At 42.7% G+C, this 19,476-nt stretch overlaps 1 protein-coding gene across 1 annotated transcript in view; it reads right to left on the reverse strand.

The window, feature by feature from the left end:
- Positions 1–623: 623 nt before the first annotated feature.
- Positions 624–19,476, reverse strand: part of c12h3orf70 (chromosome 12 C3orf70 homolog) — a 27,510-nt gene continuing 8,657 nt past the window's right edge. Inside the window, exons 2-3 of the mRNA XM_063211841.1 lie at positions 2,102–2,580; positions 624–1,198 (exon numbers count right to left, since the gene is read on the reverse strand). Of these exons, the coding sequence (XP_063067911.1) occupies positions 881–1,198; positions 2,102–2,580 (797 nt within the window). The 3' untranslated portion in view covers positions 624–880. The remainder of the gene's footprint in view (positions 1,199–2,101; positions 2,581–19,476) is intronic.

Here is a 19,476-nt window from a genome sequence, read left to right on the forward strand (position 1 = left end):
CAGCTGAACGCTTTCCTTCCCCCCTCAGATCTCTGACAGCGCTTTGAAAACACAGTTTGCGGTGCCGACCGACTGTGGTGCCTGTTTGGTCACGTAAGTTGCTAGCTAGCTACCCTGTCTGTATTCATATATCATTGTGTATTCATAGCCCTCCTAGCTCCCTTCATGCAGTCTCTCTGTTGCGTATAGGTTGAGCTCTTCAACAGCGGCAAAGGGAGAAGAGGATGAACAAACTCACAATTATGAGAGGCTGTGCTTTACTCTGTCTTTAGTATATGGATGTGCGGTGAGCGGACGGGACGGGGGGGGGATGGGATGAGATGGGATGATGCCATAATAGACGTGCTCGGTACACAAAAGGCGAGTGCTAAAGATCTATGATTTTGTGTGCTCGGGCTGTAATGGGGTGATAGATAATGTATGCCGGTGATGAGCAACCTGGATGCATAAGGTACAATCCAGTGCCACATATTCCAAATGGCCTATTTTTTATCTGTACAATTCAACCAGGTGATAATGCGATCACCTGGTTGAATTGGACAGGTGCACTTTCAGAAATAAAGTTACAGAACTCGTCGCTGTGGCAGTACCCTCAAGGGGAGTACCATTGCGTCGCTTGGGTGGTACCTCAAAAAAGAGGTGACAGATGCACATCGGTCGACATTGCAAGAAACTGAACGCACCTCTTTTTTGGGGTACCAATCAAGCGACGCAATGGTACTCCCCTTGAGGGTACTGCCACAGCGACGAATTCTGTACCTTTATTTCTGAGAGTGTAAAGCCAGGTCATTTGGAATATGTGGAACTAATGAATCCAGGTTGCCCATCTCGGATGTACGTATGTGCTTTGTGAAGGGGGTGGGGGCAATAACACGGGTCGTCAAACAGTCGTCTCGATCTTCTCGATGATCTCCACGATGGACTTGGAGGGCGAGAGGAGCGTGCAGCCATCTTGTTCCCACAGGCTGGTGGGGCTGGAGTCGCCCCCGTCGCTACTCAGCTCGTCTTCGTCATCATCATCCTCATCGTCGTCGTCGTCCTCATCGTCATCCTCGTCGTCTTCACAGGAGTCCTCGTCACACGACTCCATGTAGTGCACACCCAGGGCGTTGATGCCAGAGTCCTCGGAGCTGGAGGGCGAGGAGCAGTGGTCCATCTTGGGGCCCACCACCACAGTGGCAGGCTTGCACTTGTCCCCCTGCCATGGTGAAAAAAGAAATGGGGTTGTCAATGTTTCAGAGCAAACTCATGTAATGCACAGAAAGAAAATTAGGGTAACACTTTAGAATAACTACCTATTCACAGATATATAAGCATTTTATTAACATTTAATAACAGTTAACATTTTACAAAGAATTTGCAAATGTTTGTAAATGAGTAATAACCAAACTACGACTGCACAGTGGAGTGGGAATCAACTTCTACTGTGTGCGTTTTATGTGGTTGCATGCCTTCTGGTCTTTGGAGGAGAAACTTCCAGGACCGATGTGACTGCACTGTGTCTGCTGTGTTAGCATAGTATTTCTTGCCCATTTGTAAACATTTTGTTGATAATTAGTTCAGTTCATCAGTTATAAAGTGTTTATAAAGCTGTGAATAGGTAGTTATTCTTAAGTGTTGCCAAAATGAGAAGTCAATGTAAAATCCAGATAGAGTATTGACAACACTGTGGAGAGTCAAAATACTCTGACATGTGTTAAAAAGCTCTTAATTGTTTACACAAATAATGAGTAGAATTGTTTCACCATATTATTGCTTTACCATATTTCCCTATATAGTATATATTGTCCTTGAGTCACTATGTGACTCCATGTCCCTTCAATAGGATGCAAAACTTTCTGGTATTGACTAAGTGTCCAGTGTGGAATGCTTGTACATGTGTGTCCGAACTGTTTAAGATGTGTTGTATGACTGGAGATTACTTATCTGCAAACGAAATCTACCTTTGGGTGCTAATAAAGTTATCTAATCTAATCTAAATTTTAAAATATTACACTGACCAAAGAGTAAAATTGACACTATGTTTAGGTGGGAACAGATGTTTTTTGAATAGAGGTTATTTCAAGCCTTTCAGGGTTGATATTACCACTGGCATTTTTACCGTGTGGTGGTGGTGGTGGTGGTGGTGGTGGTGTTGGTGGTTGTGGTGTTTGGTTCCGGGACGCTCCCTCTGTGGGGTCACCTGCTTTGGCGCTCGGTGGTGGAGGGGCTGCGGGGGAAGTGAGGGATTCTGGGAAGGGGAGGAGGAGGCAGAGGAGGAAGAAGGAGGAGGAGCGGCTTGTGGCTGAGGATGAGGAGGTGGTGGGGGCTGCGAGGTGGGAGTCGCTGGCGCTCGCTGCACGTAGCACATCTTGCCGTTGATGCGCTTCACCACGTAGTCGTCGACGAACAGGTCGGAGATGACGCAGAACTTGGGCGAGTCGAGGCACGGCGGGGCGCGGAAGGCGGGCGCGTTGCGCAGGAAGCGCTCCGCCAGTGACATGGACAGGTTGACGGTCTGAGCGTGCCCAGACGGGGTCGCAGGCACTGGGGTGCTGGGCAGCTGGACCACTGTGGTCATGGGCTGGTACACGTATTTACCTGGAGAGAAGGAGAGAGAGAGAGAGAGAGAGAGAGAGAGAGAGAGAGAGAGAGAGAGAGAGAGAGAGAGAGAGAGAGAGAGAGAGAGAGAGAGAGAGAGAGAGAAAGAGAGAGGTAGAGAGAGATTTAATTTCACTTTGTAGACTAGATCCAAGGGTCACCAGCATAACCCTTCTGGAGCTTGTGAGGTGCCCAAAAAGAATACTTACTTCTATACTAGTGACTGCAGACTTTTACTCAAAATATATTTTCCTGTCTTGGTTTCATGTTTACATGTAAACACAGCATTATTTCCAAATAAGCATAATGAACAAAGCAAAGCACCATAGAATCCTAGTTTAAATCCTAGTGAAAGGGATGTGAAGAATTTACTTTGGGTTATTTTTTGAATGAGTTTATAAAATACAAGCTTTCATCCTTCAGGTAGACCTCAGACACAAAATGGCTGGAGTCCCCTGTTAGATATAATGGATGCATAACTTGGTGTCCTTTTTTTAACAACTTGGTGGTACCGGTACATAAGAGAAACATGAACCAATAAGGAACGGAGGAAAGTGTCCCCCATAAATAAGATGAAAGTAAAAATAAAGATATCAGAGATAGCAAAGAAAATGTACTTTATAGCCTATCCATATATTACTAGTGGCATGTGTCACACCCACACAATGACACAAATACACTTCAAATGAGTGTCAGACAGAGGACTCAAAACCCCTGGGGTGCTAAATCCAAAAATACCACAGCAAGAGTTAAAAAAATAACATCAGTGCAGTGGGCCAACATTGAGTTTATCACATGTGCATCTTCTGTCATCCCAAAATCGACAGCTGCACGTGACATGCATGTGGCGTCTGAAATCGTTTCGGTAGAGATACATGTTCACTTAACTTTGCAACAGAGACACTTGATAACAAGGAGAGAGTTCATATGGAGTTTCTTCCGGACTCAATATGATGTAAGGTCTATAAGCTGCATGTCTATGAGCTGCCGTGCCTGTGGGGGCTCAGAATGAAAAGAGTTCAATGGGAAAGTCTCTCCCATTTAGGAGGCCCACTTTGCTGCATTGATGACGCATTGCGCGCTTTATCGTGGTTAGCATACTGACAATCTTTGGCTGCAACACACTAGCAATCCTCCTATCAAATACTCCCACTGTCAGATCTAACCATGGTTTAATTTTTTTTTCGTGAACTTCATCCGGTGCAAACGGTCTGGGAAGATGATGACACCTACAACTCCTGTCGATGTTATTGGCTCATCACCACGCAGGGTGTCGGCAAAGCAAATGCAAAGACAATGGGCACGATCGGGATGAAGCAGTGCTGCTAGGCAGTGGGCATGCACACTCTGCCAGTTTAATGCATTGTTGTTAGAAAATTCTAACCAGAATGCATCAAACTGGCAAAGTGTGCATGCCCACTGCCTAGCAAAAGCAGACCTGCTTCATCACGATCGTGCCTATTTATTATTCCTATGCCTAATGAGGCTCAGGTGACCTGCCACTGCCATCAAAACACCTGGATGGCTCCACGGGGTTAAAAATGAAGAAGAGCGCACGTTGGCACACTTATCAAGGAAAGGTCTATGTGTGTGTGTGTGGTGGGGGGGGTTGGGGGTGTTCACGCTGCTCAACTGCCAGCGCAATTATGAAGGTCATGGCTTCCAATCTCGAGAGTTTACAGTATATTTGGAGATAACAATAAATGGCTGCCTTAAAGGTTAGCTATGGTAAAATAAGGTGAAAGAGAAAATGCTTATCATCAGTATGACAACAAAATCACACCATCACACAGTCGTGAGTAGCCGGCATCATCACATCACTGACAAAGCTGCAGGGGTGTCAAAAATAAAAGTAGGCTAAATGTAAATTCATGGTGTAAGTACAACACTAGCACATGATATTAAATAGCTGTTACACCATTTACTCCATTGTACCTAATGAGGTAGATAGCCACTCAAAACCCAGGAACCCACCACAAACTTGATCCAACCAACCAGAGTTGCAAAGCTGAAACGGTTGGTGATCATACTGCTCAACCCAGATACACACATACAGAGAGACTTATGACTGAAGGACAGATTTTGTGACCTTTTTTGTTGTATCTGCGATAGTGTAGTGCTAGTCTGCTAGACCAACCCACCAGGCAAAAAAATACAGTATTTTTCTGGCATTACAGTTTGTCGACTTTACTGAGGTTAATCAGCATCTGTTCAAATGCAGAGCCCCATCATCGATCCATCTATGACATTTTGATGACCCCCCTCCCCGAGCCGGCTCCTTTTCTTGACACATGCATTCATGAATACCTTTCTGAGCACACACCCCACCAATACCAATACCCAATCCCCCTGTCCCCTCCCTGAAAGATCACGCACTATTTACACTGCAAGAAGTGGGGAGACCTTTTCCCCACCCTTCTTAAAGAACAGGCAATTGCAAGCCTTTATGAGAAACCGCTCGCTAGACGCCGCAGCACCCAGTACCAGGTAAACATGTGCAAAGCTCACACTCCAAGGACTTGGCTGTGGTTCAAACAGCTAACATGCCGTAGAAGTATTACGTCGGGGGGCCAGGTTCAAGTATGGCCCAAGGTTGTTTCCGGATCCTCCCCCATCTCACTCACTCCCACTTCCTTCCTGTCACCACCTCACACTGTCCCATCTAATACAGGCATAAAAGCCCCTATAGATATGAGAAAAGTTCACACTTCAAGCTAACACTTGGAGCTCTCTGACAAACCCTATACCTAACACAAAGGGCCATTACAGTCAATGTTCTGCACTGCCTACATACGTACATACAGTAAAAGAGGACATACACATAATGTTAAAGAATAATCACGTCACGTCATAAGACATCTTAGCGTCTTTCGTTGGCACAGTGATGTAAAGGATCGAGTACACGACAGTAAAAGAAAATGAATGGGGAAAGAATTGCACTAACTTCCTGCAAGAGCGTGACAGCAATATAGTGATATAGATGCTATAAAAAGAAAGATGAGCAGAAGAAGAAGAAGAAGAAGAAGAAGAAGAAGAAGAAGAAGAAGAAGAAGAAGAAGAAAGAAGTAAGAAGAATGTGCTTTACAATTCATTCTCAGCACCAGTACTGGACACGGTGTCACATCTATGATGTGGAAATCGGGATGGAAGAAGACAATGAAGAAGAAGAAGAAGAAGAAGAAGAAGAAGAAGAAGAAGAAGAAGAAGAAGAAGAAGAAGAAGAAGAAGAAGAAGAAAGAGAACCTCATCTGAAACAAGACAAAGAAGACATCCTAGAATGTGCTTTACAATTCACCAGCACCAGCACTGGACACGGTGTCACATCTGTGATGGGGGACAAGGGGGAGGGAATGGAGCGGATTAATCCCCGCTGATCTTATTATTATGGGGAATTTGCATCTTCTGGGCTGCTGCTGCTGGGTGCTGCAGTGCTGGGTGCTGCTGGCTCTCTCAGAGTGCTGATTGTGATTATTATGGGGGCTGATGATGAGGTCGTAATTGGCCACAGTCTCAGCGTGATAATCCATGAGACAGCTGGAGAGAGAGAGAGAGAGAGAGAGAGAGAGAGAGAGAGAGAGAGAGAGAGAGAGAGAGTGAGAGAGAGAGAGAGAGAGAGCACTGCAGTATGTGTGTGTGTGTGTGTGTGTGTGTGTGTGCGTCCATGGTCATACTGTAGCCATACTGTCATTACAAAAATAAGCATATGCACATCTAATCAGAGCTGCTGTTTCTTTTTTTTTGCTCACATGTCTGTCTATGATAATGAGTATACTGTAGTTTTCACATTTCACATTTATATTGTCTCAGTATCCACTGAGAGTGCTAATACTACTGTAATGCAATTTCGAATTTGAATATAATTTTTATTTTCTCACTGTTATCTATTTTTTAAGTAGCCTATTTTTGTGTTTTTTCAAGCCTTTATTTTTAGTTTTTATACGACAGGACAGGGAAGGTGGTGACAGAAAGGGAGTTCAGAGAGAGAGATGAGGATGGGTCAGCAAAGGGCCCGGGTTGGAATCAAACCCGGGTCGGCCGCGTAGTAGACAAGTGCCCTACCGTTAGCGCCATTGTAGGGCCACTGTTATTTTTTTTCTTTTGTCCTCTATTGTCTCATGCTGGTATGACTGCAGCACCAGCTCTGAGCCGTTCTCACTCTGCCTGGATGTCTTCATCATTTTCCCTTTCTCTCACCTCTCTCTTTCTCACACACACACACACGTGCGCACGCATGCACGCACGCGCGCGCACACTCACACTCACGCACACACGTGTGCGCGCACACACACACACATACACACGCTCACACAAAATAACAAGCCCTGAGACAGTCCATCATCTTGCTGAGCAGCGAGTGAAACACCTCTTTCTTTCTTTCTTTCTTTCTTTCTTTTTTTTCAGCAGCAGCCTGGGGGAGTTGTGTGATCTTGACAAAAGGTGACAGAGATGTGAAGAGGGGCATGAGCACAGCCATGACTCCCATAGCAATAGCAATGCAGGGGAAAGAGGAGAGAAAAACAGACAGACAGAAAAAAGAAGGAATGCAGGGGAAAGAAAAAGAGAATGGCTGATGATGAATAAGACATCCACTGACTGAGACGTGTTCTCTACTCTCACTCTCTAGCCTCCTCTCCCTGTCTCTCTCTCTCTCTCTCTCTCTCTCTCTCTCTCTTTCTCTCTCTCTATCTCTCTCTCTCTCTCTCTCTCTCTCTCTCTCTCTCTCTCTCTCTCTCTCTCTCTCTCTCTCTCTCTCTCAGTGGCATGTAAGGTCTCTCTTTGTAATTGTTGAGTGTGTCCTCACTTTCTCCTCTCCTGTAGATCTCATCTGGCCTGGCTGCCACAACACGATCATACTCAGAGGTCAGTCCAACAAAGACCCCATTGACCTCAAGTTTTCAAAGGCAGAATCAACAGTGATTCTGTGTATTCTGTGAATATCTATACTAGGTTGTTACATCATAAAAAATACCGGTGTTGATATAACAATAATATGAAAGAGTTGAAATTAACTCTGTACAGATAACTTTTGGTACCATGCAAAAATGGTATTGATTGTACTCTTTCAGTCAGTGTGACATTTGCAGTGTTAATTCAGCACTTTGAGAGCACTCTGGGACCATATAGACTCTAGAAGTAGTGGGTGGGGACCTTTTTCATTCAAGGGGCCACTTCAAATTCCTCCGAAGGCCGTTTTATGAACACAGACCTAGATTTCCCCCTGCACTTTAGGCCTATATTGAAGGCAGCCACCTTTAAAGCAGACCCACCTTCTCTAGGTCCCCTTGTGCGGCAAATGTAATTTCTAAGTCCTTTGCAAAATATGTCATATCTCGTGCGAAGCTGCATAACATAACAATTATTTTGGGGGTCGGATAAACCGGCCTTAAATGGCCCTCGAGACATAGGTTCCCCACCCCTGAGTTAAAGCAATTCTGTGAGTGTTAAATAAACACTGGGGGTGAGTATTGGCAAGGGGTTCACAATTCTATGCGCATCACGATACTCATGCCACGATGCGATACTATCACGATGCATTGTGATACATCAATTATTGCGATGCATTATATAATATTCATTCATTTTCTTTTTTCACCTTCGCCAACATTATACAATGAAAATATAAATACAAACTATGATAGTTTATACGTAGAATAGGCTGCAAAAGGCTAATAATAAAGTTTCAAAATAATGATGATGATTTGAAGCTTGGGAGCATATCACATCATATCATAAAGGGTAACAGAACTTTGAAAGGACACATCACGATACCGCGCCCTTGCATCGCGATATTTTGTGACTGCGAATCATGATTAATTATGATTCGATTCAATATCGTCACATACCTCACTGATTCTTGAGAAAGTGGCTAAAACAGGTTGTAATGTTGACAGAAAAAAACAAAGTGAATTACAAAATTATATGGTATATCCTCGTAGACTAAGGTCTTGGCTTTTCAGAAATGCACAAGGCCAATCTCCCCATTATGTATTTTTTTCAGAAATCAGGCTTTTCTCCGATCATACCTTGTTTTTTGTCAACACCGTCAGACACAATTAAAAGTTATTAAAATTGTATTGATTTGGTTGCATATGTATCTGGAGTTTTTAAGTGATTATGTGTATTTTTGGTTCACACATATGCCTTTAAATGTTGAAAATTCACTTTTGTTCTATTTTAATACTGTTTCATGTGTTCTAATTTTAAAATATGTACCGTCATACGATGCTTACTTATAGCCTAAATACAACAAACATTTTTTGTAATTTCACAAATATTCGTGTAGGCTTAAATTGGCTATTACTTTGATATTTCAACAACTCCTAAGGAAAATGTTGTAAGCACATTCCTTTAAAATGTCCAAAACTCCTTCTTACGGTGGTGACTTAAGAACTGACGGTGGTGACAGTAATCTGAGAGTGGTGAAAGTGGCCTAATTAGTACCTGCATTTAGCAAAATAAATAGCCCTCTCAAGTCAATGGCATCTTGCATAAACACTTTATTTTTGTGTGTGCACAGTATGAGCATGTGTTTTTACTTCATTAGTTAGATTATCTAGGAAGTAAGCCACTGGTCGTTGAAAATGTGGTAAAAACAGCTTTTAAGTTGTTCAAATCCAAAATATAGAGGTGTATTATCATAGATGTAGGTCTTGGCTGTGCAGTGAATGCATTGGCCAAGCTCCCCATGTTTAACATTTTTCATAAAATGGGCTCTTTCTTGTTTTGTCAACAGCGGCAGACAGAATTAGAAGTAAAAACACATGTTTACTGTATTAAAGTGAATTACTTTAACAATTCAACATAACTGTAGATACTTATTGTATGCATATTCTTAAAACATGTCAAAAACACGTAAAACATGTGTTTTTTGGTGAACTCCATCAGATGTCACCACCGTCAGGTTTTCTGGCAAAAAAACCTCCAAATGCACCTCAGTGGTGGCTAGAGTATCATTTTGGATCACAATTATTACTAACATGCCTAGTAACCAGCACAATTTAGTAGTGGTGTCAACAATGATCGATTCAGCGATCCGAATCGATCCGGGGCATGGACGATCCAGATCCAGATCCGGCAAGTTCCAGAATCAATCCGGCAATTTTTTTAAGTTTCAATTACTTCCATGGATATTTCGGGAGCAAATGAATGTTAAATTAAATAAAAACACTTCAAAACATTGCAAGACTGATACAGACTGATACAGAAAACGGCCAATAAATTGTTGCTCAGTATCTGACTACTTGTATTTCCTCATCATGGCTGAACATTTGCTTTGCGTTCAGTAGAAATGTAATGCATTGCAATGCATTGTAGAATTGAATCGAATCGGATTGGATCTAATAGAATCTAATCGAATCGGATCTACTACCTCCCGAATCGTGATCGAATCGGATCGTGAGGGCAGTGCCGATCCACACCACTACAATTTAGTAAAATATGGAACAACATGATGAGCAGAACAAAATCTGACGGTGGTGACATCTGACGGTGTGAGACAAAAAAACACTCTTTTAAATATTATGCATTGTTTGTTCACATTAGCCATTTCATTTTCGCTCTGTTTCTTGGGTGCTTCATACCTTTTCTGAAAAAAAATATATTTATTAACATTAATGTAATAAAATACTATTAAAACCCCCGACGGTGTTGACAGTTTATGGTTGGGACAGTACCAGTGTCCAAACAAATTAACAAATTGAGCACAAAATGATAAACTTACAGGAGCTTCAGTGATGGTGAAGTAGGCAGTAGAGCTAAAGGTTTGAAAAGGGGTCCTCAGTAATGAAAATTACCTTGTGCATACCTGATTTTATTGTCTTTTAGAAAAAATCTGACGGTGGTGACCAATATGCTGGACACATTTTGAGCAATCAGTAAATAATAGTAAATATTGTTTTACATCCACTATGTGCACATCTGTAGAACCACTTTAATATGGTCTTCCACATCATGGTGATATTGTTCAATTCTGTTAGTGATTTTTGTATTTTAAGTCAATTGAAATGATGATGCCAGTCCTTGGGACAGGCGTTTTTACAGGGTGTGGACAGGTTTATAGCCATGAAAAGTAATACAATTACACTTAAATATTTCAAACAACTGTGTATTCGTGTGACAGACCCCTTGGCCATTACCTGGGTTCATTTTGTTTGTAAAAATTTAGTTGATATTCAACAGAATTAATATTTTACTGCAGGGACATGTTTTTGCCAAACTTTCAAGAATCAGTGCCCTAATAAACTCTGCATTTTTTTTAACCAGTATGCTGTATGATAAAAGCCAAGCTAAAAGCTATTGATAGACCCATATGTTGCTTCCATCTCTGTCTTTATCTGTGTGTGCTCCTTTCTTTCCCGTCTCATTACATTGCAGAGTACAAAATTGTTATGTTTTGTAACAATCTATTCAGGGTAGTGGATTCTTGTTTTGAAGGTGGCCGGTAAAGTGCCGGGGGGAGACCCTGGTCCTTTTTGCTTCTTTCCCAACCTTTTTTTCACTTCTGCTCACCTTTCAATGAGAGCTGAAATGTCATTTACTTTAGATGTTGGCCATGGAACCTGATGTTCCATCATGAAACCTGGCAAGAGCTGAACAAAATGTGAAAGCACTTTTTTTTCGGTGCACATACACACGCACGCACGCACACACACACATGCACACGCACGCGCGCACGCACACGCACGCACGCACGCACACGCACACATGCACACACACACATGACAAGTTAATTGGCCATCCTGCACCACCAAGGCTGCTCTGCTCTCTCTGAATGTTGCCCTTGCACCTATTACTCCTCAATGTCTAAAAGCCTCCGTAAGAGCAGGCCAGGCCGCCAGTCAGAGCAGTAGTCTACTCATTGCACTCTCGAGCTGCAATTCCCCACAGAGAAGATGAAGACAACAAGCATTAAGCAGCAAGGCAGCGTATTGTATTCCCAGTGTCCCTCGGCTGTACTATATGTTCCAGGTTAGATGGCTTTTATTTTTCTCTCCCCCATTGGAGACAGTGAGGCCTTGTTTTTTTACGGCGGCTTTTCTGCTTTTCCTTGAGGTGAAATGCACAGGTACCTTGTGACTGGGCTTTTGGTCCGTATCCCCAGGTGCTGAATAAAAAAACAGTGACTATTTTTTTTTTTTTGAAAAAGACAAAAATGCGCTGTAACCAGTGACGGAACAGTTGCACACAGGGCCCAAGGCCAAAAAAAAAATGCCCTGCTTGCCCCCCCCCCATAGCTCCTTCCCTGGCTGTAAGCATGTACACTGTAAGAAATGTCTGCCTGAGCTGGAGCAGAACGGCTGAGCCTTGCTTGGCTTGCTTGGAGGATGGCTTCAGCCCAGCATGCTAATGGATGTCGTGCTCTGAAGGAAGGGAACGATGCGCCCTGCTCCTCAGGCACGTACTGTACTGTACTGTAGACTAAAGTACACCAGCCCCTTGCATGCATTACTCTGCTCACTCTATAACCTATCATGTGATGATGGTCGCTGCAAAACTCTGCTGAAGCGTCATGTGACATCAGGTACAGGGGTAGTCTGCTCTTTTAAAAAAATAAAAAAAAATGAATGCCTTTATCTGAGATAAGACGGTGAATATGGCAAGAGGAAAGTAGCTGGAGAGAGAAACAGGGAAATTATCTCGGGCCAGAATCGAACCCGGCACCCCGGCATATGAGTATGGTGACTTAGTAGATGTTTGAGCCACAGTCAAGTACAGAGCATGCCTGCTCTTATACACTCATGCTAATTTCATACAATACAGAGACTGGACCTGCATAGCAACTATTTCAGTATGGAGGGGTGAACTCTCTTGAAGTTCGACAGGATTGGATATGATCAGGGGCGTAGCCGCAAATTTTGGGCCCTATGTACAATCAGCTATAGGTACATGGGGCCATGGTGACTCATATGATTTAGCAATTTTGGACAACATTTGGCAATGACATATATAATTTGTCATTGCCATCAATACATTACAAACAGCTAGCTAGACAGAGGCAGCTAGCACTTGACTAAAATGGCCTGGCCAAAGGCTACACTGACGCTCAACATCTGTGTGAGAAAACTTTTAAAAGTTGAGGAAGGCCACATGGGCCGAAATGTTGTTTGTTCACAGAAATGCAGTATTGGATGGACAAGAGTGTACGATATCTTCCCTCAGAAGTGAACAAGTACTCGCTACCTGCACCTTGAAAATTGGTGTGCCTTGGCTTTCTCAATTTATACAATTACTTCATAATATATTTCATGCACCAAAATACATAACCTGTGAATCAGCAATTCGCATGTGGGCACCAAGGGACAGTAGGTGTTGTTTTCAAACGTGAATATTTTTAAACCATCTGACGCTGCACAGGCCTATGCCAGCTTCACGGCGATCACCATATTTATAGTTTAACTGCCTCCTACTTTACCACCACACCACTCATCAAGTGCTAAAATTATGGAAATGAATTCTGCAGTGAAACCTGGAGAAAACAAACTCTGCCACAAGGACCCTCTTTCAACACAACTCTCAAGCTTCAAGGTTTTTATTATTATTATTATTATTATTAACCATACTGTAATCTGCATAGAAAAGAACCTGGAAGTTCCTCCAAAAACCTTCAGCTGGATTGAAGTGGAACTTACAAGCTGTCTGAGAAACGTAAAAGTTCTGGGAAGAACCATAATATTACTAAGACCCTTTCAGGGTTCTTCCTGCAGTGGTGATTGAAGGGTTCCTGAAAGAACCTTTGGGTTCCAGGGTTCTATGAGGAAGCTTAAAAAAATCATTGGGTTCTTCCAATAACAAATTTGAAAGTTATTAACACTTTCCTTGATGCCAATGTCATACGTATAACATAACAGTGTCATGTCAGTGTCGTAACGCAATCATGCATGTACGGCATCATAAACATTATGTCAATGTCATAAACATTTTTTGACTGTTGCCTTCAAGTGACATTTGGTTATGATAAAGACAGTCTAAACAATGTAGCTTCTCATGACCATAAAATGTTTGACATTGACATTATGTTTATGACTCATCCATGTCAATGTCATGAGACTGTTTTGACGCTACTATGACACTGTCATGTCATGTGCATGATGCTGCTCTCTTTCTGTGTCTTCCCAAATCAAAGCCTTTAGCAAACCACCAGTCAGACAACATAATACTCCTTGTCTGCTGCTACTTAAAACTTCAAAGTAATAGGCCCACTGCAGATATACAACAGATTAATGTGCAGCAGACTATACATTATAAATGATCTAACACACAATACATGGATGTGAACTGTATCCACTTTATTACCCCACCCATCAACCCCGCCTATTTCACCATTTTTCATGCTACCACATACTTTAATTTCTGGTCTGCTTGTTCTGGTTAGGTTTCCCATAGCCCTTCTCAATGATTTAGCACTAGTAGCAACTGCTACCAAAATAGTAATGGCGACACCCTTGTAACCGTCGATAACAAGGTGGGTAGTGCATTCAGTGTTTCCAATTTTTGCCCATAGAAATCAATTGAATTGGGTGGGATTTAGTGCTTACAGGCGGGTTTTGAGAATTATTTGGGCTGGAAATCATCAGCCTCATCTGGCAACCCTGAGTGCATTTTCAGGGAGTTTAATGTGGTTCAGTAGAGCAGATGAGACGATAGAGACTGTCCCTGGCCCCTGCTCTCCCTCTCTGTATGGAGTAACCCAATTAGTGTTGCCAGACGTACGATAATTATCTTATTTGTACCATCATTTTGTCCATTTTGTCCTCTGTACGATCAAAAAAACATGATGTATACGATAATTTCAGAGTTGCCATTCAGTCCATTTAGATGCCTTGAAACAACCATTTGGTCCTTGTACGACAATTTCCTCCTAAAAAGCCCCCCAGAACAATCATTTTGAGGTTTTGGTACGACAATTCAACATTTTCTATCTGGCAACACTGAACTCAACAGAGGTCCCTCTCTCTGTCCTCGATATTAGAGAGAGTGGCCTTTTCTCCAGCCTTCTCCAGACCATCCTCCACAGAGCCTGTTCTATGGTTTCCATTTTCTATGGGAACATAATAGCAAGATTAAACTTCGACTTTTTTCGCACACCTCAGCTGGCAGGTGCGTCGGAGATGGCCCATGGGTCACTCAGCAACAACTTAAAGGAAGAGACCACCCTTTTTTGATTTTCACATATTTGCAGTATTTCCCAACATTATTCATGAATGTGCATATAATTTTCGTCTCAGTGTTTTCAGTACTTAGATTTATTGGATCAGAATTATTAGCATAGCTTAGCATAATCACTGAAAGTAACTGGTATCTTTAGCATCAAGCCACAAGTGGTCACTGGACGGAATTAAATTGCCGTTTTACACTCTGGTGAATTTTACATTAATTTTAAAATGGTTTATAAGTACATTTGATTGTGTTTTATTTTGTACCATAGACTTGCATTGCTATGCCTAATGTGGCTATGCTGTTAAACGGGGCAATGCAAAAACATAGACGAAAATTGTATGCACATTCATAAATAATGCTTGGAAATACTGCAAATATGTGAAAATCAAAAAAGGGTGGTCTGTTCCTTTAAAGAAACTCCCGCACACTGACCATTTCGCTGTTCTTACTTTAATATCTTTCTTTTTATTAAAGAAAGAACAGTGAAATGGTCAGTGTGCGGGAGTTTCTTTAAGTTGTAACATAATAGCAAGAGAAAGACAAAGCAAAAATCTTCACACGAGACATAAATAGGCTTAGACTAAGACAAGTTAAAACAATGGGACATTTTGTACATTGGCCTTTCTCAGTCATGAGCACGCAAGCGCACGTGGCACACATGCACGCACTCACACACACATGCACGCACCCATACACACAAACACAAATGCACAAACACACACTACAACCCCCCCCCCCAAAACAGCTACTGGTTAAAGAGAGAATATTAATGGCACTTGTCCTCCTTGATAAAGATAAGATCTCATCATTAGTTGAGCCCCCCTGCCCAAACAACTTCTGGTTAAAGAGAGAATATTTAATGCCACATGTCTTCCTTGATAAGGGTAAGATCTCATCATTACTTCAGCACATATTTCATCTTTGGGAAAGAAGGAGATCTGGCTCTCAGAGGATTCACCGTGTTGCATGATTGCAGCATAAAACGGCTTAATTTTTTAATATTACTCCAAGAGCTGCTAGACGGGGCAGAGACCTATTTATTTATTTATTTATTTATTTTAAAGAAGGCAATGGATCTCCCTGAAGACAGGAACAATGAGAACTAAGCCTTGTCATCAAAAGTAAAAAGTTCACAATCTTACTCTAGGACAGTGGTTCTCAACCTTTTTTGAAGAAACGCCCCCTTCGCCTCATCACAAGCCTTCCAACGTCCCCTTGGCAACATCATAAGCCTGACAACAGCCCCCTTAGTATTAAAAAATAAAATGGACTAATGCCCCCAATGGCAACTTAGCACCGCCCCCTCTCAGCTGTATCCTTCTCAATGCCCCCTTAGAGCTCTCCAACACCCCCTTGGGAGGGGGGGCTGTACCCCTGTTGATACACTACTCAATGATATTACATGCCAAGAAGTACAGTTTTTACCCCAGCAGCAGCATGCTCGACACTTACACTCATACTGACATCAAAATTGCAATAAGGTGCACAATACATACATACGGTACAGTATTTATTACCCTTTCATGTAGACTATTATTTAATAATCTAACTGTTTGGGGGGCGCTGTGGTGCAGCGCGCTAAGCCCCCCACACTTGGGCTTGCATGCCCATGGGGACCCCGGTTCGAGTCCGGACGGGGTCATTTCCCAACCCTACCCCATCTCTCTCCACACTCACTTCCTGTCGCACCTTCACTGTCCTATCCGAAATAAAGGCCCAAAAAAGCCCATAAAAATATCTTAAAAAAAAAATAATAATAATAATAATCTAACTGTTTGGACTTAATGCATTTAGGCCTATTTTATTTTCTTCTAAAAAAACAGACTTACTCAACATGAAATGGATAAAGTTTTCATTGTGCTTTTAGCTGTCTGGTGTCAGCGCCATTGTACTGTATTTTGGGCGTGTGTGAGTGACGCGCTTGGAAAATAAACTCCGCTCAAGGACACAGGATATCCTGTTTCCTGGCTAAACAACAGGGACAGAACCGGGGTGTTTCACCATGAGCAGCAACAGCTCCCCTGCTCCCAGGGCTGGTCTGGCCATCTGGCATACCGGGCATTTCCCGGTGGGCCCTGCACCCTCGTGGGCCCCTATTTTCAGAAATGTAAAAAAAAATTAAGCCAAAAGTTCCCGGGTCCTATTTCTCCCCCAGTCCAGCCCAGCCCTGCTCACACAGTGCATATCGCTATGCCATCTCATATATACTGTAAACCCGCACAGAACTGTGATGTTTCAACAATCACTCAGATATCATGTAACCTAGTGTCAGGCTTGTGAGGAGGTCAAGGGGGCGTTGGAAGGCTTGTGATGAAGCCAAGGGGGACGTTTGTTCAAAAAAAGTTCAGAACCACTGATGTAACCCATTCTGGGAACTAGGATGCATGGCTAAAATAGCATTATAGACATATACTGTACTGTAGAGATACTTTCACACCAATTAAAAATGAAATCTACACTTCATTTTGTACAGACGGTCTGTCTTTGATGTACTGTAAAGTGCTTTCTTCCAGGAGATATAGGCCTACAGATGTACTGCAGACTGCTAAAGTTGAAATTATAGACTTGTTTTTGCCCAATTGCTAAGGGCTTACCGTGACACGTGGAATTACCCTGCATGGCTATAGCCTACGGTAAGCCTGCCTACGCAGTACAATTCAGATGTACGGTAATGTATCAGCACTGTGGACAACATCTCTCACTCCCTGCTCTCTGCTCATTGATCGGTTATGTAAGCATCCACCTGTGAGAGCCATGTGACAGTGGAACCAAAGCCAGTCCATTAACTATTGTGAAGACAATAGTCAATTTAAAGGACAACTCGTGCCAATTTCAACATGAAGTTGAATTGCTCACACTACCCTTGACTTGTCAGTACCTGATGACACAGCATTTTGTTTTTCAGCTCTTTCAGAGATCCTGGCCATTCTAATGGGGTATGCGTTTGTTTACAAAAAAAAAATGCTGTGTCGTCAGGTGCTGAAAAGTCAAAGGTATAGCATGAGCAATACAACAGCATGTTGAAATAAGCAGGCATTCCCCTTTAAGTGATGAGGACCTTGTTAGCCAGGTTGGGTTTTAATTGACGGGTGCTGGTAATTTGGGGATTGAGTTTGACAATGTTTGACAGTTTCTCTGGGTAATGGCCGTTGTAGCAGTATGGGCAAAGATGTGTACAATCCCAAGTAATGAGCAGCTTTAGTGAGGCTTCTCCACATGTGAGAATAGAGGATTAGAGAAGGGGAGGAAGCAGAGCGAGGGTGACGATGGGTCACTCCACTCAGTTTCCTCCTTGTCTCCGCTTCTCGTGACCCTGCTCTCTCGTTCTCGCTCTCGCTCTCTCCCTCTCTCTCTCTCTTTCACACACACACACACACACACACACACACACACACACACACACACACACGCACGCGCGCGCACGCACGCACGCACGCACACACACACACACACACACACACACACACACACACACACACACACACACACACACACACACACACACACACACACACACACACACACACACACACACACACACACACACACAACCTCTCTCACACACATTCTGCAGCTCTCCCTCACTTTCACACGCAAACACACTCTCTCTCTCTCTCTCTCTCTCTCTCTCTCTCTCTCTCTCTCTCTCTCTCTCTCTCTCTCTCTCTCTCTCTCTCTCTCTCTCTCTCTCTTCTTTTCTTTTCTTCTCCAGTAATTACACAGGCACTTCCTGTTGAGAAGTCTCAGGGTTAGTGTGGAGTTGGACTAAGATGGATGAGCCGAGCGTGAAAACACTCACTCCGGTCGCATCATTCATCAGGATTAGACAGCTGACACGGTGCAAGCTGAGGGGCACAGTTCACCTCAGGTTTAGAAAGTTTACCGTCCGGTTCAGTTTCCTGACTGAATGGTAGCTATAAAGTGGACATATGAGGACTGAGAAGGAGAGGAAGAAGTGAAAATTGAGAAGTTTCGAAAGGTCAGAAAAGGCTTGTGTTTGACTCTGTCAAGGTTTTGTCTCTTGGGCTCATGGAACTGGTCAAAGGGTACCAAACAAAGACAGCTTGCCAAAACTAAAGTCAAACAGTGTTAGTGTTAATTTGTTTATTTTTTATTTTATTTTTTTAGTGTTTCTCTAGCCTGATCTTACCATATCCTTATAGACTACTATTTTTAAAGAGAGTCTGGATCTGCACAATTTTCAATAGATTACAGGAGGGAGGGGGTTTACTCTGTTGAATTTCAGAGTGCATCTGATTTTACCTGAACACTAATATTTTGTCGTCACATCATAGTGTAATGCAATATAGTTCATATTCACCTCTTGTCCCACCACCGTTTACTGATTGAACATGCTGTCTGGTTACATGGGTAATCTTATTCCAGAAGACCCAGCCCAGATGTCGTGTGAAAGGAAATGTGAATTGAAAGGAAGCTTATGGATGGCAAGGCTAGGGCACACTTTGCCACACTTTTTGCTAGTACTCTATTGTTTGATTTGTTTGATTTTCTTAATTTCATTCACTTTTGTCTTTGTGCTATTGATGCAGACAATTGGCAGATGACTGTAATGTTGTCTGCTGTTCTGTGAAATTACATAAACACGTCATCACAAACAGGAGGATGAGTGAAAGCACATGCACATGCCTCATACAAGTCAATACAGTACAGCACAAAGTCTGCACATTTTACGGATGCCAACTAGTGGAGTTCGGTGGTAGAACGTTAGTAAACAGTAGG

Source organism: Engraulis encrasicolus, chromosome 12, assembly GCF_034702125.1.
Source record: "Engraulis encrasicolus isolate BLACKSEA-1 chromosome 12, IST_EnEncr_1.0, whole genome shotgun sequence".
Classification (NCBI taxonomy): Eukaryota; Metazoa; Chordata; class Actinopteri; order Clupeiformes; family Engraulidae; genus Engraulis; species Engraulis encrasicolus.